This window comes from Quercus suber, unplaced genomic scaffold (genome assembly GCF_002906115.3).
Source record: "Quercus suber isolate HL8 unplaced genomic scaffold, Cork oak 2.0 scaffold_210, whole genome shotgun sequence".
In the NCBI taxonomy this organism is placed as follows: Eukaryota; Viridiplantae; Streptophyta; class Magnoliopsida; order Fagales; family Fagaceae; genus Quercus; species Quercus suber.
This window is the reverse complement of record NW_027069668.1, coordinates 1-25,084: the sequence shown is the minus strand read 5'-3', so window position 1 is coordinate 25,084 and position 25,084 is coordinate 1. Positions and strand designations below refer to the sequence as shown.

The following is a 25,084-nucleotide window of genomic DNA, read 5'->3' as shown; positions in this document are numbered from 1 at the left end:
ACAAAAGGGTCAGTAAGCCGAATGTTTTGTTGGTATAAGGCCTTCTTTATCGCATTGTACACAACTTCATCAACACTAAAGCTATCTTTTCCTTCTCTTTCGTTCCCAGGGATCTAAATGGGTTAGCCCACTCTCTAACCCAATGGGCTATTTTTTGTAATTGTGGGCCCATTGACTTTTTTAGTGAAAACTCAAAAGTTGTTTACTCCATAATTTGAAGTTTTCCCTCCCTCTTTCTCCGCATTTTCCAACCCAACCGAGCGAGCGAGTCAACTACACGCGCCACCATGGGCGAAGACGCTTCATCATACCCTCCCATCGAACCAATCAAATTCGACCTGATCGTCGTCGGCACAGGTCTACCGAAATCCGTAATCGCCGCCACAGCCTCCGCAAATGGAAAAACCGTCCTCCACCTTGACCCGAACTCTTCCTACGGGTCGCACTACGCGTCTCTCTTTCTCCACGACCTCTCAAATTTCCTCAATTCCCATCCTGCCCCTCCTCCCTCCACCTCATCCAACGGCCACGATTTCACCCCCGTACCTCTCGCCCCTCGCCCCCTCTACTCCCACGTCGCAACTTCCTCTTTTGTCCCTGAGATCCTCGACGATGAACATTCCAGAAAATTCAACATCGACTTGTGTGGACCTAGGGTTTTGTTCTGCGCCGATAAGTCCATCGATCTGATCCTAAAATCTGGGGCGAACTAGTACATTGACTTCAAGAGCATCGATTCGAGCTTCGTGTGCGATGCGAGTGGGAGATTAACGAACGTGCCGGACTCTCGGGCCGCGATATTCAAGGATAAGAGCTTGGGGTTGACGGAGAAGAACCAGTTGATGAGGTTCTTCAAGCTTGTTCAGCAACACTTGGGTGGTGGTGAGAATGAGAATGAGAGGATTTCGGAGCAAGATTTGGAGAGCCCATTCGTCGAGATCTTGACGAAATTGCGGTTGCCTCTAAAGATTAAATCGTACACTATCATTTGAAAAATTCAATGAAATTTTATATTCGGTTAACTTATTAGGAGATTTCAACGGAAACACCACAAGGTGCCAGTTGAGCTCTACTGTTGCTGGTAAAAAAACTTACACATCATGAAACTCAAAATGTGTTTTTATCTGATATGGTAGTTTGTTTCCAATCTATGTGATTGAAGTCTGGGTAGGTGATAGCTTCTAAAATGGTGCAATGTGGTGTTTGGACTTGATGTCTTTTAGGGTGATCGATCACATTAATAGTTGTTTTCTTAAAACCCCCCACCTTATTTATTTATTTATATATTTCCGTTGCTTTGCGTAATAGTAATAGTTTGTGGTTCAGTACTGAGAATGTGTATCTTTGCTTCCTTTCAGGATTATTCTGTATGCTATAGCCATGGCCGATTATGATCAGGACAATGTGGAGCTATGTGAAAATGTACTTAAGACAAAAGATGGTATAGATCGTTTGGCTCTCTACAACTCATCGGTTGGCAGGTAATTTTTATATTCTCTGTTTCGTACTTAATCTGTTTTTAAGTGTTTGTTTTATTTATGTGGTGCATTTTTCTTGGTGCTTCCTGCTATGGGTGTAATATTGATACCACGACTGGTAACTCTGTTTCTTGTCTGGATTATGGCTAGGTCCATAGGGAGAATGTAATGTTTGTCTGGATAATGGATGGTTTTGGGGATTTTTTCGTCTTGCATGTGTTACTAGAACATTGTGTTTTCTTTCTTGCATCCTTGAACCAAGAATGTTCAGTTGGTTTTTATTTTGAGAAGCAAGGTGCCACAAGTATGTGCTTTTACAGTTCTTGTCCCTCAGGTTTCCAAATGCACTTGGGGCTTTTCTTTATCCAATTTATGGTCATGGGGAACTACCGCAAGCTTTTTGCCGCCGTGCTGCTGTCAAAGGTTGCATTCATGTAAGTTCTAGTCAAGAAATACATGATTTAGCTTCTTGGAGCAACATCATTTGTTACTTCCTTTCCATTTTTACATCCTGCTGAGTGCTGAACACTTGTTAATGACTTGTGAACTTTGATTATGAGAACATTGTCTTGTAAATAGGCACATGCATGTTCATATTTGTCTAACCTTATTTCAAGTGTACTTTTTATTTTAATGTTTTTATTTATTTATTTAGTTTGAAGTGTTTGTATTATGCGTTTTATAAGAAAGAACTTGATCTTGCTTGCTGCCTTTGGAAATGAGTTGTCAACTGTTTGCTTTGCTCTGAATTGAAGTTGTGAGGCAAGTAGTTGAAAAACCTGGAAGTAGATATCATAGGAAGGGATGAAACCTGAGGATAGTTAGAAAGGCAAACTTTGGTTTTGTATTTGTTAAACTTTGAAAAATATTTTTATTTGATATATAATTTTTTGGATAAGTAATACTCCCTCCATCCCAAATTGTTGGTCCTGTTTCAAAAACCCAACTTCTCAAGGGAACACTATTTATTGCCTTGTCTCTTGGTTAGAAAAGTATAAGTTTTCAAAATTACCTTTAAATAAATTTATCAAAAAATTGGAATACTATATCTGGAATTACAGGCACAAAAAATATGCTCTATACCAAAACTGGTGCCTAGCATTTTGGAATACTTTGAGGAGTAAAACACAAATTGTAACTTATCCTCTTAGTCAAATTTGAAAAACCTACTTCTTCCACAATACAAAAGCTATTGGCTCCAAGCGTTTTGGATTACTTTCTGATTATTGGACTTGCACCTTTTTGTTCTTGTTAATATTGAATTTTAGTCCAACATCTAGAGGGTTGCTTATGTTTCCCACACAAACACACGCATTTCTGTTTTTACTTTATCATGCTGTGATACTCATCTGCATATGAACTTCTAATATGAAGGTTCTGCGAATGCCAATGATTGCCCTACTTATGGACAAGGTGCATAATTTTTTTTTTTTCCTTTTTATGTGTCCATTAGAAAAAAATTATTTGACCTTAGTATGTCTATCTTTTTTAAATTCATATTCTCCCTGGAAATTTTAAGTGTACTGGGCATTATAAAGGAGTTAGATTATCTTCGGGTCAAGACTTATTCAGCCACCAGTTAATCCTGGATCCATTCTCTGTAGTTCCGTTGCCATTAATTTCATCTCCAACAGATTCTCCAAGAGAAAATCGTCAAATTTTAGGTCTGGAAGATGAAAAATGGAAAGTTGCTCGTGGAATATGCATTACAAGGAGTTCCTTAAGGCCAGATACATCAAATTTTCTGGTGGTATATCCTCCAAGATGTAAGATCAAGTTTCTAGTGCTATTACTGTTTTTTGTTGAATGAATGAGGGCATAAGAAATCAAGAGGGAAAGAGAGACTGACTTTTTCCCCCCTCCCTCTAGCTTTGTACCCTGAACAGGTTACATCAATCCAAGCTCTCCACATAGGTAGCGATTTAGCTGTTTGTCCATCAGGCATGTAAGTTTATGAGTTTTTGAAGATAACTACTAGTTCTTAATGTTGTCATTTGTTGCTTAAAAGAATTTGATTCTGTTGCACATATGTAAGATAGACAATCAGTTTGCTAGTTAAATTAATTTTTGATGGGATCCTGATTTTGCAAGTGAGCATTGAATGAAGGTTTATTTTATTTTTGGATAGGTAAAAATAATAATATTGAAATGAGACTACTTTATGAAAATAAGCACGAAGCAGCCTAAAAAATTACAATGGGAGAAATATCTACACATGAATTGATTCTATGAGGGGCTGAATAAAGTTAGAAATATCTACACAGCCAACATCCTGCTTCCTGCCCCTGGGGGGGGGGGGGTGTCTTTTTTTTCCCAAAAGAAAAGAAAAGAACAACATGTTCTTCTTTTTCAAGATGTTGATGGTTGTGTGAAATTGATATGTAGGTAGAAAGAATGTCAATTTTTACATTGTTTTAATTTTAAAAAGGTTGGTATTTGGTGTGATGTTAGATTCTTGGTGCTAATTGTAGAGACCTGTGTGCTATAAAGTGGCTATATTATTGATGGTGGTTACTGACTCCTTTTTTACCATGTCATGTGACTAGCATTTTATGTGGATTCCCTTAGTCCCCATTACCTTCCTGAAATGCGTTTGGCATTATTCCCTTCTCTCTTTCAGGTTTGTATTATACTTTTGTACTTTGTGTCATGATGCCAACCAAGGGATAAAGTCACTGAATGCTGCCATGGATTCTCTTCTCACACTACCCAAGTCCTCACATTCTGAAAGTAGTACAACTGTTCACAGTGAAAAATCAGCAGAAGTAAAGCCCGCTGTACTCTGGAAAGCATTGTATATTCAGGAGCTTACCATGGTGATCTTCTCATCAGGACTTTTCCATTTTGAGACTCTATTTTGTACTATTATGATGTTATAGTTGTACACTGAAAGTGCTCTTCTTTTGCCCCCCTCCACAACCCAAAAAAAATCCCAAACCCCAAATTAGTTTGAAACTCTCTTTTTGATTACCCTTTGGGAGGACACGGCATAAACATGTGGATAGGAATAGGATAGCCAATGAGCCCTAGCTTGAATGGCACTTATTCCCCTCACAAGTATGAGATGGAGTGTGAGATTGAGGGTGCAAGAATCAGTGCTTGTGTAATTTTCCCAATATAACATAAAATTAAACATGTGGATAGGTAACCTATTGGATAAGATATAACCCTTGTTGGTCTGAGTACCCTTCAGAGTTCTTATATGTGGAGATTCTTTGTGATACCCAGCAAGTGGATGTGATTTTTTTGTGTGTAGCATTATGGTGACACGTGTTAGTATCTGATAAGAAGTTTATGTTGATTCCAGGATCAATTTGAATCTATCAACTCCACTGCGATGCCAGATGGAAATTTCAATTACAATAATATTTTGGATGCAGCTTTGAAGGTATTTCAATTTTTGTTGGACCTTCATAAAGTTCAATGTTTCGTTTCACTGTGTATGAATTGTGGTACTTCTCCACATCACTACATCTTACTTCATGGCATAAACTACTCGGTTTTGGGTCATCTCCCATGCAACAATTGTTCGGGAGGAAATATGAAACAGAATGATTGAATAACCAGATCACTATTTCTTTCATAGATTATTTTTTAATGATCGATCTCTATTTTTCTCTGTCAGTTGTCAAGTCATAGGTCTAATCTATTGAGGTATTGGTTATGCTTATTTTCACGTGTTGACTTACCGACTAGAATTTGGTGGTGGTTCTGGTACTTCGGTAGCTATTTCAGAAGATGTATCCTGATGAAGAACTCTTTCCAGAAACAGTCTCACCTGAGAATCCTGAGGATGATAATGAGTTTAGTGTAGAGAGTTAACGTGCTTTACTGGACTAGATGGTGTTATCCATCTTAGCAATCTACTGCCTCGTATGTTTTCACAAATTTTTGTAGCATTATATTAAAAAAGGCAGATACTGCCCTTTCATTTTCAGAAGTTGTTGTACCATTATTCAACTCTACCTTAACCGTGCAACAGTGGCCGCCGTGGCACTGTTGTACATACAAATTCTAGTAGGATGTCTGTGGCACTGTTGCACATACAAATTCTAGTAGGATGTCATGGTTCTTACACGTTTGGTAAAAATATTTCATCTATCTTGCAATCTCTTCCCACCCCCCCCCCCGAAACGAAACAGAGAAAGAGAAATTCAATGATGTTAATGTTACTGTTGCTATTAGTTTGAGAGTGAGTTTGAGCTCCAAAGACTTAAGAGCTGATTTGAGGAGAGAGCGAGAGAAGGAAAAGGAGAGCAACGAGCAGAAAGCGAAAAGAAAAAGAATACAAAAATAGAAAGAAAGTATTATTTTAATATGGGAAGGAATTAAAAAATTATTTTAAACTTTTAGTGAAGCTGAGGCCAAAAAGAGCTTCGTACGGAAGCTTGAAACTATGGCTCATTTGGTAAAAGAGTTTGACTAATGTTGTTTGGGTGTTTTTGATATACGTGTTGGTGAAAATGTGTGTGAAAATGTGTGTAATGTTGTTTAAAAATTTTTGGCTTTACATGTATTAATGTAGAGATTTTTTGTGTTTTGATGAAGCTAAAATATATCGTGTATGTTTAGATACCGTTTATTTTACTAAAAATTAAAAACTTATTACTAAAAATACTGTAGCAAAATATTTTTTATTACTATAAATTACCGCTCACCCATTTTTAGCACTTGAATTTTTTTTTTTTTGAGAAATAAAAACAAATAAATAATAAGTATTACATTATGTCATTTTTTATTTCTTATAATACTTATTCCTATTATTATATAATTACCATTACAATCTACCAAATGTGCCCTTATAGGTGAAAATTTGTAATTATAAGACACATATTATTAATCTATCACTTTTTTTTTAAAGAATTTATTAATCTATTACCTTGGTAAAATGAGAAAAAGAAAAAAAGAAAAAAAAAAACGTACCAAACACTTCTCATATAAATTTTCTTTTTTTCTTTTACCTTAATATAAATTTCAAGAAGTGTTATGTCTACAACATTTTTACAATACTTTCACAACAAATTATAGGTGATAAGTTGTTATTGATTCTAATTTAAATTCACAACTTTAAATTATTTGTTTACTCACCTGTTACAACAAACAATAACCTGTCATTTAAAATTTGTTATAAAAATGTTGTAAAATGTACATTTCTCATAAATTTCAATCACCTAAGGTTATGCCAAAATTAAATGGGTAACAAAAGTTAATATAATGATGATTATCACCATTTCAGTCAATATAAATTCTCCTTTAATGAGTCTTTCCTTTTTTTTTTTTGAGAAGGATAATGAGTCTTTCCTTAAGATTAATAAACCTCCACTATGCATAAATAAACCATAACCGCGGAAATACAACCAATCAGAATGAACAAAGAGAAACATTGTAGTGTCCCCCACACGATGATGGATGAATTACAAAAAAATAAAAATAAAAAAAATTTAAAAAATTGAGAAATTTTCCCATATTCTCTGGAGAGGAGCCATCAAAAACGTTGAATATTAAAGTCAAATCTCAACCTTCCTCAAACTTCCACTGCCAACCCCTTTCCCTTTCCTAATCAGGATGTTTCCGACAACTTAGGAGGTGTTTGGTAAAGTATTTTAAACAACAGTTTTCAGTATTTAAACAATATTACACATATTTCTACTGACTTTTTCACGCACACATATTTTTTTTAAAATAAAAACAACGTTACTAGAATAACATTACCAAACACCCCATTATTTTCACTTATTAAGGCTTTATTGAAAGATGATGGAGAGTGACCTAAGATAATTCGATAAGAATCACAGTTGCCTCACGTTTGAGGTAACAAAATTAATATTAGTATAAATAATTAAAAAAATGATATATCAATTAAATAAATAACAGTATAATATCTAGACCTTTAAAAAAATTCTTGTATAAAAGAGTGGTTTGCCACAACACGGCCTGACTAGGTATAATACTTATTTTTATACAACTTTTATAACAATTATGTCCTTAAAATTACACCCATCATAATCATAATCATAAAAAAGTATTTCATTGCCACAATTGTACTACTTGTTATGCAAATTATGGGAAAATTGTTTAACATGGTTGCTTTTATTAGTGGCTACTGTAGGTTAAGTGGGAGCCATATGCGTATGAATTGAGCTGCCTTCCTTCTAGTTTTCACATCGATGGAAGTAATATGTGGAGGTCAAAAATTCCACTTATATGTTTTTGGCTTGTAGAATTCCACCTACCTATTCATGTCCTCCGAAAATTTGGGCTAAAGTAGGAACAACCCGAACATGTTAATACCGATTGCAAATTGCATAAAATAGATGCGAGGGGCAAGGTAGAAAAAAAATTGGAGGGTGGAACATGCAATCCATATTCAGAAATGGAATGATCGTTCCTAGTACGTTTGTCACGTAGATAGGATAGAGGAGTTGATGTCACATCATCGTCCATATCTGGTGTGGTATCATAGAAGTCATCTCTCCCAATCATCTCTTCAGACTCATCTTTACCATGTTCAACATCGTCTTTGTCTTCCCCCCCTCCCCTAAGAGATTGAATACAATCCTGTTGATAATTAGATCCACAAACCTCCATTGGAGTTGGTGTCTCATGACGTGGTAGTTTATAATCCCAATTGTGGTGCATGGATTAAGAGCTGGATGACATTTAGCATTTAATTATTGTAATTCTTCCCATCCACCACCCTCCAAAGTTGTTTGTTGTACATCTTCACCGTCGACTTCTGTACAAGGCTCCACACGTATATACAATTCAGCAACATTTAATTGGGGCATAGAGTTTATCCTGTCAAACATAATCTTAACATGCTTCTCACCTTTTAAGCATGAAGACAATACGATCACTAAAAATTGCATGCGGAGTGCGATATATAATTCTTATGTCATGGAATCGACGATCCAAATCCAGCTCTTTCATAATTTTCTTTTTCAACTTCTTCAAATTGATTTCCTGCCATTTTTTTAGCTAAATAATCTTTAACCTTTTACCAAACCCTTCATACGTCACTCCATGAATCACATCACTATGGGGCTCCCCACCATAATATAGATATAAATCAATTGAACTCATTACAAGCCTATTCAAAGTCAAATGAGTTTACTAAAAAAGTTAGTGACAAGTATAACACTTTTTTCTGATATGAACTATAAAATATTGTCTCCAAGCAAATATAAACATTAAAGATAACATTGTATGGTCCACCAAGCACTTATAAACAATTTAATTTTTATTATCTCCAAGAAAATATAAAATATAACATTTATTATCTCCAAGCAAAAAAATTTATTAACCAAGCAAATATAAAATATTGTCTCCAAGCAAATATAAACATTTGAATTTTTATATGGTCACTAACTTTTAAAAATTAAAATTGGTTACACCTTACAAATAACAACACACTATAAATAACAACACACTGCAAAGAATAACTACATATTACCCATACACATTACAAATAACAAACCATCACAAAGAAAAACCCATTATACATTGCAAAGAACAAATAACAACCCATTATAAATACAAAAACCAAAACATTACAAATAACAAATAACACATTACCCATAAACACTATAAAAGTAGTATGTATATATATCTACCAAATGAAAGCTTATATTAATGAGGTTTAACCACAAAAAAAAAAAAAAAAAANATATTAAAGTCAAATCTCAACCTTCCTCAAACTTCCACTGCCAACCCCTTTCCCTTTCCTAATCAGGATGTTTCCGACAACTTAGGAGGTGTTTGGTAAAGTATTTTAAACAACAGTTTTCAGTATTTAAACAATATTACACATATTTCTACTGACTTTTTCACGCACACATATTTTTTTTAAAATAAAAACAACGTTACTAGAATAACATTACCAAACACCCCATTATTTTCACTTATTAAGGCTTTATTGAAAGATGATGGAGAGTGACCTAAGATAATTCGATAAGAATCACAGTTGCCTCACGTTTGAGGTAACAAAATTAATATTAGTATAAATAATTAAAAAAAATGATATATCAATTAAATAAATAATAGTATAATATCTAGACCTTTAAAAAAAATTCTTGTATAAAAGAGTGGTTTGCCACAACACGGCCTGACTAGGTATAATACTTATTTTTATACAACTTTTATAACAATTATGTCCTTAAAATTACACCCATCATAATCATAATCATAAAAAAGTATTTCATTGCCACAATTGTACTACTTGTTATGCAAATTATGGGAAAATTGTTTAACATGGTTGCTTTTATTAGTGGCTACTGTAGGTTAAGTGGGAGCCATATGCGTATGAATTGAGCTGCCTTCCTTCTAGTTTTCACATCGATGGAAGTAATATGTGGAGGTCAAAAATTCCACTTATATGTTTTTGGCTTGTAGAATTCCACCTACCTATTCATGTCCTCCGAAAATTTGGGCTAAAGTAGGAACAACCCGAACATGTTAATACCGATTGCAAATTGCATAAAATAGATGCGAGGGGCAAGGTAGAAAAAAAATTGGAGGGTGGAACATGCAATCCATATTCAGAAATGGAATGATCGTTCCTAGTACGTTTGTCACGTAGATAGGATAGAGGAGTTGATGTCACATCATCGTCCATATCTGGTGTGGTATCATAGAAGTCATCTCTCCCAATCATCTCTTCAGACTCATCTTTACCATGTTCAACATCGTCTTTGTCTTCCCCCCCTCCCCTAAGAGATTGAATACAATCCTGTTGATAATTAGATCCACAAACCTCCATTGGAGTTGGTGTCTCATGACGTGGTAGTTTATAATCCCCAATTGTGGTGCATGGATTAAGAGCTGGATGACCATTAGCATTTAATTATTGTAATTCTTCCCATCCACCACCCTCCAAAGTTGTTTGTTGTACATCTTCACCGTCGACTTCTGTACAAGGCTCCACACGTATATACAATTCAGCAACATTTAATTGGGGCATAGAGTTTATCCTGTCAAACATAATCTTAACATGCTTCTCACCTTTTAAGCATGAAGACAATACGATCACTAAAAATTGCATGCGGAGTGCGATATATAATTCTTATGTCATGGAATCGACGATCCAAATCCAGCTCTTTCATAATTTTCTTTTTCAACTTCTTCAAATTGATTTCCTGCCATTTTTTTAGCTAAATAATCTTTAACCTTTTACCAAACCCTTCATACGTCACTCCATGAATCACATCACTATGGGGCTCCCCACCATAATATAGATATAAATCAATTGAACTCATTACAAGCCTATTCAAAGTCAAATGAGTTTACTAAAAAAGTTAGTGACAAGTATAACACTTTTTTCTGATATGAACTATAAAATATTGTCTCCAAGCAAATATAAACATTAAAGATAACATTGTATGGTCCACCAAGCACTTATAAACAATTTAATTTTTATTATCTCCAAGAAAATATAAAATATAACATTTATTATCTCCAAGCAAAAAAATTTATTAACCAAGCAAATATAAAATATTGTCTCCAAGCAAATATAAACATTTGAATTTTTATATGGTCACTAACTTTTAAAAATTAAAATTGGTTACACCTTACAAATAACAACACACTATAAATAACAACACACTGCAAAGAATAACTACATATTACCCATACACATTACAAATAACAAACCATCACAAAGAAAAACCCATTATACATTGCAAAGAACAAATAACAACCCATTATAAATACAAAAACCAAAACATTACAAATAACAAATAACACATTACCCATAAACACTATAAAAGTAGTATGTATATATATCTACCAAATGAAAGCTTATATTAATGAGGTTTAACCACAAAAAAAAAAAAAAAAAAATTAAGGTTTAGATATTTAACTACAAATTGAAGAAGGAAGCTTTTAATTTAAATTTTGTAAAATGATCCATGCAAGTTGCGGGATGTGAAGACAGAGAGTTTGGGCGATGTCTGTGAGTTATATATAACACTGAATGAGTTATATAATTAAGAGTGTTGGTGGGGCAGGTGTTGTAATTAATTGGAACTCAAGTTCCATTTAAAAAGAATTTACCCGATTGGAACTCAAGTTTCGTTTGGGTAAATTTTTTAACAACCTAGAACTCAAGTTTTGCAAACTTGAGTTCCATGTTTATTATTATTATATTTTTTTTAAATCCATGTCAAACGACTAAACCAATTGGAACTCGAGTTTACTAAACTTGATTTTGGGTTGGAACTCGAGTTTAGCAAACTCGAATTTCGGAAACAGTTTACTTAACTAATTAACTTCAGTCACATGCTATTCATCCAAATTTTTTCTAAAGAGGTACTATTAAGCAAATTTTTGCCTCAAATAGGCCCTAACTTGCTAAATTATGGATGTCAACTGTCTACCCTCTCTACTTTGCATGTCAACATCAGCTCTATTTTCGCAATAAAATGGCAAAGCTTTTGGGTATTCGATCAAAGCTTAAGAAAATGGCTAACCCTCTCCACTTTCATGTTAAGTTGCCAACCCTCCAGCATCACCATAACATTGGAGTCCTATTCAGTTTGGTTTGCATAAGCTCTACTATTAAAACATAAAAGTGAATTGCATATATGAAATCCAATCAAATCACACTAGCAGATCCATCATGGGTCCTCAGTATTTATAATAATAAAAAAAATAAAAATCACAACTTAATGAGATTGCAAGATTTCCGCGGCCAAAAAAAAAAAAAAAAAAAAAACCCAAAAGCCTGTCAATCTCTCTAGTTTTGGAGATGGAGAATTCGGAAGCAAGGAGTTCACAACGTGTCCGAGTCGTAGTTAGTATCAGGCCTCTGATTACGTCGGAGCTTGGCTGTACGGATTGCATTTCAGTGGTTCATGGTGAACCTCTGCCTCAGGTACTTGATTTTTTTTAAATTACTTTTAATCGAATTTGATGATATATGTATGATTGAGCTTGAAATTTGGTGTTCAAAATTAGGTGCAAATTGGTTCGGAGTTCTTCATCTTCGATTATGTTTGTGGTAGTACTGGCTCACCTTGCTCTACATTATACGATGATTGTATTTCTCCTCTTGTGGATGCACTATTCCGTGGTCATAATGCCACTGTTCTTGCATATGGCTAGGTATAACTATTTATTTTATCTTATAGAATTAGAACACTCGAAAATATGTTTTGATACATTGCCAAAAATATGTTTTGATACATTGCCGAGTTTACGCTATTTGTGTTTTTTAAGATGGGTTCGGGGAAGACATACACCATGGGGACTAACTGTTTAAGGGAGGGAAGTAATGTAGGAGTCATACCTAAAGTAATGGAACAAATATTCTAGAGAGTCGAAGTGATGAAAGATTTAAGAGAATTTGTTATTAGAGTCTCATTTATTGAGGTAAAAGAAATACTTCTAGTTAGCTTGTTTCGTTTTGTTTCCTTCGCCTCACTACTTGAGTTTATTTGCTTGATGTGGTATGATGTAATGACAGGTACTCATGGATGAAGTGTATGATTTGCTAGATCCAAATTTGCATGCAAGGGTTTCCATATAAATTAGAGAAACGGATGATGGAGAAATAACACTTGTTGGAGTCACTGAGGCAGAAGTTAGGACAAAAGAAGAGATGGCAAAATATCTATCTCGCGGTTCCCACTTTCTTGCCAGTAGGAGTACTAATATGAATAGCCAATCAAGGTGAAAATTTCATAATGATATATATTTTTGAAAAGTGTTGCCAATGAAAATCTCTAGCTTTGTAGTTTTGAATGAACATTTCATAATTTGAACAGTTGCGAATGAGCTCTATGTCAACTGGCACCTTCTTTGCAAGTGCTAGGTTTAGGGTGAAGTCTTGGGTTAAGGGTATGTCTACTTAGAAGAATGGCAGGAAGTGCATTAAGTTTCTTGAATTGCAACATGTGACCTTACATTTTACCACCATACATAAACTTTTTTTAAAAAAAACCATGCTTCTATCTAATATTATGCAACATAAATTCTACAATTAATTTATTTTTTGCAAAGTACCTCTTTCTAGTTGAGATTTATATAAAAATATGGTTTGTGGCATGTGGCTTGTTAGCTTAATGCCACATCTAATCTTGGGGATTTATCTAGATATTGTTGAATGGTTGTTAGAATGTTAAAAACTTTAGTTTTTGGGAACTTTCTTTATTGGAAAATCTTCTTGCTCTAAAGCCTCAATTCATTGATTTGATAGCCATTCCCTCTTAGAACCTCATCCCCATCATGGGGAATACTTATTAACTTGCAATTAGTAGGTGTTTAAAACACAACAGGTCTATTATAGAGGGAATTACACACTAACTATGGCGTGGATACAAAATTGGACCTATTAATGCTAGGTGATTTTATTGGACCTGATTGATTGTGATTGATGTTAATTGATGCTATTAAAAGGTTTTGATTTGGTTTTGGTTTCCATATCTTATGTAGTCTCATTTTGAGTTTATTTTCTTTTTATGTTGGATGAAATTTGGAGAGCCTATTAAAAGTCCTTTGGATTGACTATTGTAGATAATTGATCATGGATGAATGAAATTTGAGTTGGAAATTTTCTTCTAGTGATTTGTACTGATTCCAAGAAAGTCTATATGTTAATTAATGGGTTCCTGTCATTCTCCTATGGTTGGTACCTGGTAATAATTCCAAGCAACCCTAATTGCTAATTCTTAGGTTTATTTCTTCTTTTCTATTCTAATTATTTTTTCCAATTTTGCAAACACTAAGTGTTGATTCATGGGTTTTATCCATTTTTTTACAATCACAAGTCTCGTTTTACATCAATTAAGATTGTTGCAAGAATTACCTTGTTACATCTAAATGTATTATTGTAATAACTAAACCTTATTTTATTTTGAAATATGTTGTTGTAATAAGAAACCACTTATTTCACATCAAAATATATTGTTGTAATAGGTGAAAAAAGACTTGTTGCATGTGTTTGATCATAAAATCAACATGTTATGTATATATTTGTACTTTTGGACATATTAATTTGATGGAATACTTTGACTTTTACATTTTTTTTAATTTGTATATTTAATTTGTTATTGTAGTTCCTCAATATAACGTTTATATTGTCTTATAATATGTATATTGCAAGACGGGGTAATAGACAAATTTACAATAATAAAAAAAAAAAACTCAACCTATTGTAATAGGGTTGTTTGTTGTAATAAGTTATGACATTTTTCACATATTACAACAAAACCTTTGAAGTAATAAATTATTGCCACAAAGTTATTTATTATAATAAAGAAGTTATTGTATCAACCTGTTTGTTGCAATATGTTGAATTTATTGTAACGAGATCTTTGTGTTGCGTAAACCTATTTGCCTCAAAGTTTATTACAACGGCTCACAACAACTTTTTTTACATTGCAATAACACCTTATTGCAACAACTTTGTAGTTATTACAATGATTTTGGTAGAATGTAACTATACATACATTTATCAATCTATGTATGTGCCTGTTTGACTAGGAAGTGTGCCAACAGAAGAACTGTTTTGAAGGACTTGGGAGGCTCACCGGAGTTCCAAATTCATGAGTTCCTTCCACCAGATTAATATACCTTTATGACATGTACTGCCATGATTCCATGATTCCATAGTATGCGTGTTTTAGGAAGTGAATGGTAAGTTTGTGATTCATGTTTGAGTTGGAAATTTTCTTCTAGTGATTCGTACTGATTCCAAGAAAGTATATATGTTAATTAATGGGTTCCTATCATTCTCCTATGGTTGGTACTTGATACTAATTCCAAGCAACTCTAGTTGCTAATTCTTAGGTTTATTCATTCTTTTCTATTCTAATTATTTTTTCCAATTTTGCAAACACTAAGTGTTGATTTATAGGTTTTATCCATTTTTTTACAATCACAAGTCTCGTTTTACATCAATTAAGATTGTTGCAAGAATTACTTTGTTAAATCTAAATGTGTTATTGTAATAATTAAACCTTATTTTCTTTTGAAATATGTTGTTGTAATAGGTGAAAAAAGACTTGTTGCATGTGTTTGATCATAAAATCAACATGTTATGTATATATTTGTATTTTTGGACATATTAATTTGATAAAATACTTTGATTTTTACATTTTATTGTAGTTCCTCAATATAACGTTTATATTGTCTTATAATATGTATATTGCAAGACGAGGTAATAGACAAATTTACAATAATAAAAAAAAAAACTCAACCTATTGCAATAAGGTTGTTTGTTGTAATAAGTTATGACATTTTTCACATATTTCAACAAAATATTTAAAGCAATAAACTATTGTCACAAAGTTATTTATTATAATAAAGAAGTTATTGCATCAACCTGTTTGTTGCAATGAGATCTTTGTGTTTCGTAAACCTATTTGCCTTAAAGTTTATTACAATGGCTCGCAACAACTTTTTTTACATTGTAATAACACCTTATTGCAACGACTTTGTCGTTATTATAATGATTTTGGTAGAGTGTAACTATACATACATATATCAATCTATATATGTATACATAGATTGATAACTATACATATATATTCTTTCCTAGAAAGAGATTTTTCTCCATTATTAATTTGTTTTCCAAGAACTCTTTTGGTAACCACATTGTCGTTGAGTGCTTAAAAAATCAAAACAATATAAATTGAAGATATTAAATATAATAAAAAAGTAGATATTTGTGTAACAAAGTTGCCTGTGTATAGTTGGCTGTCGTTTTTATCATCATTGTGTGTTACCTTTAATGTGCTTACGTGTAGAGCTTTCACTGTTATTTCATACTTTTTTTTTTTAATTACATGCCAAGTTTTGCAACGAAAAACAGAAAAAGCTTCTATGTCTACAAAAAGTTGCATTGACTATAGAGAAAAGGACTTAGAAATAAGAGATTTGAAGGAAAAGGTTGTGAAGTTGGAGATGGAAAAAGCAGAACTTATACATTCAACGGTAAGTGCATGGCTCAGTATAATCCATGCCTTTTATGGTTCCTCTAATCTGGCCATAAGTAATATATCTTGGGAAAGGGAAAAAACAAATAGTGATACAATCTACATATATACATAACATCTACTGGATTTGGGTGGGCCATCTATTTCGTTAAATTGGATTTGGATCTATAAAGCTATACTTATTAAGTGACATCATACGTTGTTAAATTGTCGTTTTGACTTTCTTGGACATGGTTGTCTGTTATTATTCTTATCATTTTTTTTCCCCATTTTACTTGCAATAGAATGCCTCAAAGAAAATGAGAATGGCAATGGATGGGGACCTAAACAATGAAGGGCATAAGAATGACTTGCGCAACCAGATAGGTGCACCATTCTCTTCTTTTTGACAATTAGCCAAAAATAGTTTTTTTTTTTTTTTTTGTTGAATTATGCTATACATGATTTTCAGTCATATATTATTGGTTAATTGTTTCTATTGCTATTCTTTTTTTCTTTTCTTTTTTCCCATTAGCCAAAAACTGTTTGTTTTTTTTTTTTTTTGGTATTTTACTGGTTGAATTATTCTATACATGATTTTAGGGCTACAGGAGCTCCTCTAAATTGGAAGACATGGATACATCTAAATCAGAATATTTGGATGATTTTGATGATGATGATTGGGTGCTAGAGTCAGAAGAAAAAGAAAAACCTGTTAAGAAAAGGATTTGTAGAACAAGCATAGCATCCAATCCGTTAGATACGAATTGCTGCTCTTACAATAAAAACTCTTCTTGCAAAACGATGATATGCCCATGCTGAGCTTCTGGAGGTAGTTGTCAAACTTCATGTGCTTGTTTGACTAGGAAGTGTGCCAACAGAAGAACTGTTTTGAAGGACTTGGGTGGCCCATCGGAGTTCCAAATTCATGAGTTCCTTCCACTAGATTAATATACCTTTATGACATGTACTGTTATCATGATTCCATAGTATGCGTGTTTTAGGGAGTGAATGGTAAGTTTGTGATTCGTGTTTGAATTGGAAATTTTCTTCCAATGATTCGTACTAATTCCAAAAAAGTCTATATGTTAATTAATGAGTTCCTGTCATTCTCCCATGGTTGGTACTTGGTACTTGGTACTAATTCCAAACAACCCTAACTGCTAATTCTTAGGTTTATTCATTCTTTTTTATTCTATTATTTTTTCCAATTTTGCAAACACTAAGTGTTGATTCATAGGTTTTATCCATTTTTTTACAATCACAAGTCTCGTTTTACATCAATTAAGATTATTGCAAAAATTACCTTGTTACATCTAAATGTGTTATTGTAATAACTAAACCTTATTTTATTTTGAAATATGTTGTTGCAATAAGAAACCACTTATTTCACATCAAAATATATTGTTGTAATATGTGAAAAAAGATTTGTTGCATGTGTTTGATGGTAAAATGAACATGTTATGTATATATTTGTATTTTTGGACATATTAATTTGATGGAATACTTTGACTTTGCATTTTTTTAATTTGTATCTTTAATTTGTTATTGTAGTTTCTCAATATAACGTTTATATTGTCTTATAATATGTATATTGCAAGACGGGGTAATAGACAAATTAACAATAATAATAAAAAAACTCAACCTAGTGCAATAAGGTTTTTTGTTGTAATAAGTTATGACATTTTTCACATATTACAACAAAACCTTTGAAGTAATAAACTACTGCCACAAAGTTATTTATTATAATAAAGAAGTTATTGCATCAACCTGTTTGTTGCAATATGTTGAATTTATTGCAACAAAATCTTTGTGTTGCGTAAACCTATTTGCCTCGAAGTTTAATACAACGACTTGCAACAACTTTTTTTATATTGCAATAATAACTTATTGCAACGACTTTGTAGTTATTACAACAATTTCGTAGTCATTGCAACGATTTTTCCCATTGTCTTATACACATTATAAGACAATATAAACATTATATTGAGGAACTACAATAACAAATTAAAGATACAAATTAAAAAATGCAAAAGTCAAAGTACTCCATCAAATTAATATGTCCAAAAACACAAATATATACATAACATGTTGAGTTTACAATCAAACACATGTAACAAATCTTTTTCAAATATTACAACAACATATTTTGATGTGAAATAAGTGGTTACTTATTGCAACAACCCATAAATGCAATAGTATATATATTACTCCAATTATTTTTGTTATTGCAATATTACTTGTTGTAACATGTCTTTTTTCTTGTAGTGTTCTTAAGCTGACAACTGACAAAAATGAAATAAAGAAACTATCTCTCAAATTGATGCATTTTATAATTCAAAACAAAACAATGTCATATAATGAGTTTCTTAAGATGCTATAGCGATTTATGTACTTTATAAATTTCTAATGAAAGCCAGATATAAGGCTCTCTCTTTGGCTAAAAGGTTTGTGCGTGTTTGAAACTAATTTTTAAGCTAGATTATCATTTATGTATAGTTTTTTAAAACCTTACTTTTTTAAAATATAAGTGTACTTTAGTAGACTGTTAGTAACAAATATTTGGTTACTAACAGGCATGCTGTCAGCCACTGCTCTCTCTCTATGCTGTTTTTTTTTTTAGATAGTTTAAGTCAGGGAAGAAGAAGAGAGGAGGAGAAGAAAAGAGCACATAGCGAGAAAGAGAGAGAGAGAGAGAGAGATGAAAAAGAAAGAAGAGAGAAATAATATTATTTTTTAAGAAAAGAATAGAGAGAATGATTTTTTTTTTAGGCGTAAATGCTTTTTTATTCCTTACATTTTGGGGTCATTTCTATTTTGGTCTGTACATTTTCATTTTACCACTTTTAGTTCCTAAACCAATTTACACGTGACATTTAAGTCCTTACCGTCAGCCAACTAACAAAAAAAGCTAATGTGGCTAACGGCACATTAAAATAATAATGAAAAAAATCTATTTTGGCATTAAAAAAATGCCACGTCAGCATCTAATTTAATTTTAATTAAATAAAAAAAATTAAAAACAAAAAAATTACAGATCTAAAAACATAACAACTTGTTCTTCAATGTTCCTCTTAAATCAAGAAATAAACCCAACAACGACATCAAACCCAGAATCAAAGAGCATGAACATCGAAGAACATGAACATCAAACCTACAGGGAAAAAAAAACATGAACATCACCAAATCAAAGAGCATGAATAAGAGCAAACACAGGAAAACCCACACAAAACCACACCCAAACCAAACCATCCAAAGAATAGAAACCCAACAAAGCACCCAACTCATCCACTCCCAAACCAAACCATAATCAAAGAAATTTCGAATACCACCACTTAATAACTTAAAAAACAAAAAGAAATTTCAAAATGCGAAATTTCCAACAAACACCAAAACCAAATCTCCAGCAAACCCCAAACCCCAAATGCCTAAAACGATCACCGATCAGACCAACAACAACAACAACAAACCCTGCAATCCCAACCAACGAACCTAGTCAAACTCAGCACCCACCAACAAGCTCCCTTCCACCGAGATAGAACCGGACCGAGAAAACCGAGTGGTGTCGGAAAAGCTACGCCGCTCTGGCCAAATTCCGGTATTGAGAAGACCGATAATAACATCAGAGCCATAATCGGAATCGGACCAAAGACCGTGCTGGTTCCTGAGGTCAAGAAATTAAGGAGACCGAGTGGTGTGAAGCTTGCGACGACGGTCCTTGAACACGGCGAGGACTGAGGGGTTTTTGCCGATCGTATCGGCTTTGCTTTGCGTGAGAAAGGCGGAGAAGCCATCTCTTTCTCCAAACCCAGATCCAAAGAGAAAGCCGAAAGAGAGATAGAGATAGAGATTTTGATCTAAGAGACAGAGAGAGCTTTAGATGAAAGAGAGCTTCATTTTAGATGAGAGAGAGCTTTAGTAAGTTGAATCTAGTGGATGAGCAATGACCAAAATGTTTTTTTTTTTTGGGATTTCAAATGAAGGAAAATGTTGGGTTTGCTCTTTGATTCTGGGTTTGATGTCGTTGCTGGTTTTATTTTTTTTATTTAAGAAGAACAAGTTCTTATGTTCTTAGATCTGTAATTTTTTGTTTTTAATTTTTTCATTTAATTAAAATTAATTTAGATGCTGACGTGGCATTTTTTAATGCCAGAATAAATTTTTTAATTATTATTTTATTGTGCCGTGGCACTTTAAATGTCACGCCTTAATTGGTTTAGGGACTAAAAGTGGTAAAATGAAAATGTAAGAACCAAAATAGAAATGACTCCAAAATGTAAGGACTAAAATGGCATTTACGCCTTTTTTTATAACTTTGGAGCAATGGTAAGCTGTTATTTTTGGCAGTTTATTGTAGTTTTGATGCTAAAAGTTTTAGCTTTAGCACCATCAATGGAGCTTGCATTTTGTTGTTTGTGGTGCTAAAAATAACTTGTTAAGCATCATTGTGAATGCTATAAGAGCATTATTATTGGTAGTTTTAAAAAGCCATATTGCTATTTTTAGCACCACCAACTACAAAATTAAGGTTGCGTTGATATGCACAGCCAAAAGATGGTTGTGCACTGTAGCTTAAAGGTATATATATATATATAATCTCATGTTGCGTTCACACTAGTCAAAATATTTTAATATTTTCTTTTCTTTTCTTTTTTCTTCATTCTGTGCCCTCTGTGTCTCTCAATCTTCCTCTGCTGTCTCATTTTTCCTCTTCTCTCTTCTTCTCAATTTTTTTTTTCTTTTTCTTCTCAATTTTTTCTCTCTCTTTCTTCTCAAATTTTTCTCTACTGTGTGAGGGTCTCTTCTTTTGCAGTGTGGGTATGGGTGTGGGTGTTGTGGGTCATCAGCTTCGTGGTCATGCCATGGGTGTGGTGGGTCGACTTTGTGGGGCATGTCGTGGGGGTGGGTGATCGGGTTTGTGGGTGTGGTGGGTGGGTCATGCCATGGGGTTTGTGGTTTTTGGCTAATTTAGGGTTGCTAGGTTTGGTGTTGCCGGGTTTGTGTCTTTGTGTTTGTGTTTGTGTTTGTATTGGTGGTGGTGGTGGTGGTGTTGCCGTGAGTGCTTGAAGATAGTGAAGAACAGAGAAAAAAAAAATATATGAATTTTTTATTATAGTAGATATAATATTTATTGTGATATATATGTTATTTTATTGCGTTAAAAGTTAAAATAAAACCACTGATATTGGATGTTTTGTAAAGTGATAATATAAATTAGATAAAATAATTTTTGGTGGAGCCAGATAGCTAAAGTTATAGCTCTACTAATGTGAATGTTCTAAGTAGGTCTTATATTGATGCACCCAAAAGGTATGAAATTGTGAAAATTTATGAGATTATATAGGATTATAAATATTATTATTTTAAATTATATACATATATATATATATATGTATGTATGTATGTATGTAACTTTTATAAACAAATATTAGTATAAAATTACACTTAAATATTTATTCATAAGTGTCATGCCTATCGAGAGGCCAACCAATGCGCTGATGCATTGGCAAAAATGGGAGCTACGTCGCTAACTTCTTTTGTTGTTTTTTTGAATCCACCGGCTGTGGTGGACAACATTCTAGCTCATGATAGAGCTAATGTATTTTGTAACAGAATAGTTAATCTCTAATCTAATGAAAGTTCAGGTTTTACCGAAAAAAAGTAAGGAACGGCACAAACAAATTTTAGTATAAAGACAGATCAGAACACAGTGAATGAAAAATGGGTTGCTAAAATAGAAAGTCACTTCAAAGCCATCTTTTTGGCCAGGAATGTGTCCTTCAATGTCACGTCTTTTGTGAAGTAAATAGCATACCAAATGAACTAGTAAAGAGAGGATGGGAGCACCAATACAGAGTCAAAGGATATATTAAATATCCAAATTTTTTATTTATGTAAAATATTTGTGGATATTTTGACTAGAAACTTCTCACAAGTGGCCAATAGACAATACTCATAACAATGCTCCTTTGGTAATAAATAAAATCCTCTGTTTTATCAACCAAAAAAAAAAAAAACAAAGAGATTGTACAAGAACTCTTTCTGCCGCCTAATAAGCAAAATCAAATCTATATCATATCATATTAATAGATAATAATACAGCTTGCGTACCATGTGGTGTACAGTTTTATTAACGAATCTTTGCACGAGGCAGAGCAAGATTGCGAAATGGAGAAACCAAAAAAAAAACAAAATTTACAACCACCAATGGTAGTGGGACAACACTAAGCACTCTATTCTTATATCGATAACCCTATGAAAGAAAGGGCACTTTTTTGCCCTATAAATGTAGAGATATTGTATAGCACGACAAATCCATATTGTGCATACATAGAGAAACATGTCGTTGTAAATCGCGTCCCTGACCCAGACCCAACTCTCACTTAGCTACTACAATATTATACATATAGCCAAGTAGCCAACCACATCTCGCAATGCACAAATTCAAAGTAACATGGTGAATGGTGATAGCTGAATCTGAAACCATGAAACCCCAGTCCCACGTTGCAGTTCTCGCAAGTCCAGGCATGGGCCACATTATACCGCTATTCGAGCTAGCTAAACGCCTTGTCGTCCACCATGGTATCCATGTAAGCTTCCTCAACATCACCACCGAAGCTTCTGCAGCACAAAACCAACTACTCCACTCACCAACTCTCCCTCCAAACCTCAAAGTTATTGACCTCCCACTTGCTGATATTTCAGCTCTAGTCACTGGGGACACTCTGGTGGTTACTAGACTTTGTATCAATGTACAAGAGAGCCTCAAGCCCTTAAAGTCAATCCTCATAGATCTTGGCAAGCCACAAGCTCTTATCGTTGATTTGTTCAGTACCCAAGCTTTTGACATCTGCAATGAGCTATCTATTCCTACCTACACTTTCTTCACTGCCTCAACTGCTTTCCTTGCTTTCTCTTTGTATCTTCCTACACTGGACTGTGAAGTGGAGTGCGAGTTCGTTGACCTTCCTGAACCGGTTCAGGTCCCGGGTTGCACTCCGATACGAACGGAGGACTTGCTAGACCAGGTCCGGAATAGGAAGATTGACGAGTACAACTGGGTCCTATACCATTTCAGCCGTTTGACAATGGTGACAGGGATTTTCTTGAACTCGTGGGAGGATTTTGAACCAGCTTCGCTTAGAGCAATAAGAGAGCACCCTCTCTATAAGCAAATAAGCACACCACCGGTTCACCCAGTTGGGCCGCTTATCAAAGAGGACGAGCCATTGACTGAGTCGGGTGCAGAGTGTGTAGCATGGCTAGATAAACAACCAATGGATTCGGTTCTTTTCGTTGCACTTGGTAGTGGAGGGACTTTAACAACTGCGCAGCTTACAGAGTTGGCATGGGGTTTGGAACTCAGTCAACAACGATTTATCTTAGTGGCACGTAAGCCAACCGATGGGAATACCTCAGGTACATTTTTCAACGTGGGTGGTGATGTTAATGATCCAAAGGCATATTTGCCTGAAGGGTTTTTAGAGAGAACCAAAGGGGTGGGGCGGGTGGTTCAGTCTTGGGCACCACAAGTGGCGGTTCTCCGCCACCAATCAACCGGTGCATTTTTGTCTCACTGTGGGTGGAACTCTACACTAGAGAGCATCACACATGGTGTGCCGATGATAGCTTGGCCACTTTATGCAGAGCAGAGAATGAATGCAACAATGCTCATGGAAGAAGTTGGTGTTGCTGTTAAGCCAATGATGGGAAAGGTAAAAGATGTGGTCGAAAGAGTGGAAATAGAGAGAGTGGTGAGGATGATCATGGAGGGTGAGGAAGGGAAGGCAATGAGGTGTAAAGCCAGAGAGCTAAAACACAGTGCAGTTAAAGGTTTGAACTTTGGTGGATCATCTAATGAATCACTTTCTCGTGTGGTCAAAGAATGGAAGTGTGATAAAATCTAAGTGGGATAATTTAGGCTTCACCTTTGATTTCCAACATGTGTGTGTTTGTTTTTAAGTACCTTTATAATTCTGATTCTCCCAACGTGTACTGTACAATCTCCCCATTCCATACACCATATCAGAAACAATCCTTTGAGTGATCTCAAAGTATTAGATTGTTGGCCCTAGGAAGATTCATTTGCGGATTTGCCAATGGGTGTCATTTGAATTGAATTCCATTTATCAATTTGCACCACTTAGAAAGTTGTGAAAGCATGTGTGATGTAAAAAAATTGTATTTTATTCACTTTAAGTTTGATTTCTTTAATATAAAAATAAGTTGAATATAGTACAAAAATATTTAAATTATATTCTACTTTTATTGGTTGAGATAGTTGAAACTTATGACATCCCTTTTTTATGATATCTATTTATCATCAGACTAAAATATTAATCAATTTTTGGTGTAAGTAGGAATTGAATTTCAAATCTCTTATTCAACTATCAGAAACTTTATTAGTTAAACTAACTGAAACTCACTATATTCTAATTATCACAAATATGCTAGTCAATTGACAAAAGATATTAGTGCATTGGAAGTTTGGAATGTGACTTTTCGCTAAAACTTTATTTGTTTATTTACTGGAAATTGGTTAAAGTATAATTTTATTTTAAAAAATAATTGAAATTTGAAAAAATTGGATATAAACAAATAAGTTATATATATATATATATATAGACACACACACGGGAGCAATGTGTTTGTAACAAATAAAATGGCCAATGTTAAAACACACATGTATGGTTA

General features: G+C 33.8%; 2 protein-coding genes and 1 pseudogene across 4 annotated transcripts; all 3 read left to right on the top strand.

Moving 5' to 3' along the window:
• Window positions 1-287: 287 nt before the first annotated feature.
• LOC136061034 (rab escort protein 1-like) lies at window positions 288-992 on the top strand (annotated as a pseudogene).
• LOC112029933 (rab escort protein 1) lies at window positions 967-5,579 on the top strand. 3 transcript variants are annotated; one of them, XM_065779498.1, is made up of 9 exons: window positions 967-1,081; window positions 1,359-1,481; window positions 1,813-1,912; window positions 2,853-2,891; window positions 2,998-3,244; window positions 3,348-3,423; window positions 4,099-4,294; window positions 4,786-4,866; window positions 5,205-5,579. In XM_065779498.1, exons 2-9 carry the CDS (start codon window positions 1,381-1,383, stop codon window positions 5,298-5,300), a joined length of 936 nt encoding a protein of 311 aa, XP_065635570.1. In that variant the 5' UTR covers window positions 967-1,081; window positions 1,359-1,380; the 3' UTR covers window positions 5,301-5,579. The 3 variants fall into 3 exon arrangements, with proteins under 3 accessions (XP_065635570.1, XP_065635571.1, XP_065635569.1); XM_065779499.1 differs by having other exon boundaries at window positions 5,175-5,579; XM_065779497.1 differs by having other exon boundaries at window positions 5,104-5,579.
• A 16,926-nt stretch (window positions 5,580-22,505) lies between these two features.
• On the top strand, window positions 22,506-24,628 carry LOC136070104 (anthocyanidin 3-O-glucosyltransferase 5-like). Its single transcript, XM_065779494.1, has one exon. It carries the CDS (start codon window positions 22,852-22,854, stop codon window positions 24,295-24,297), a length of 1,446 nt encoding a protein of 481 aa, XP_065635566.1. The 5' UTR covers window positions 22,506-22,851; the 3' UTR covers window positions 24,298-24,628.
• Window positions 24,629-25,084: the final 456 nt, after the last annotated feature.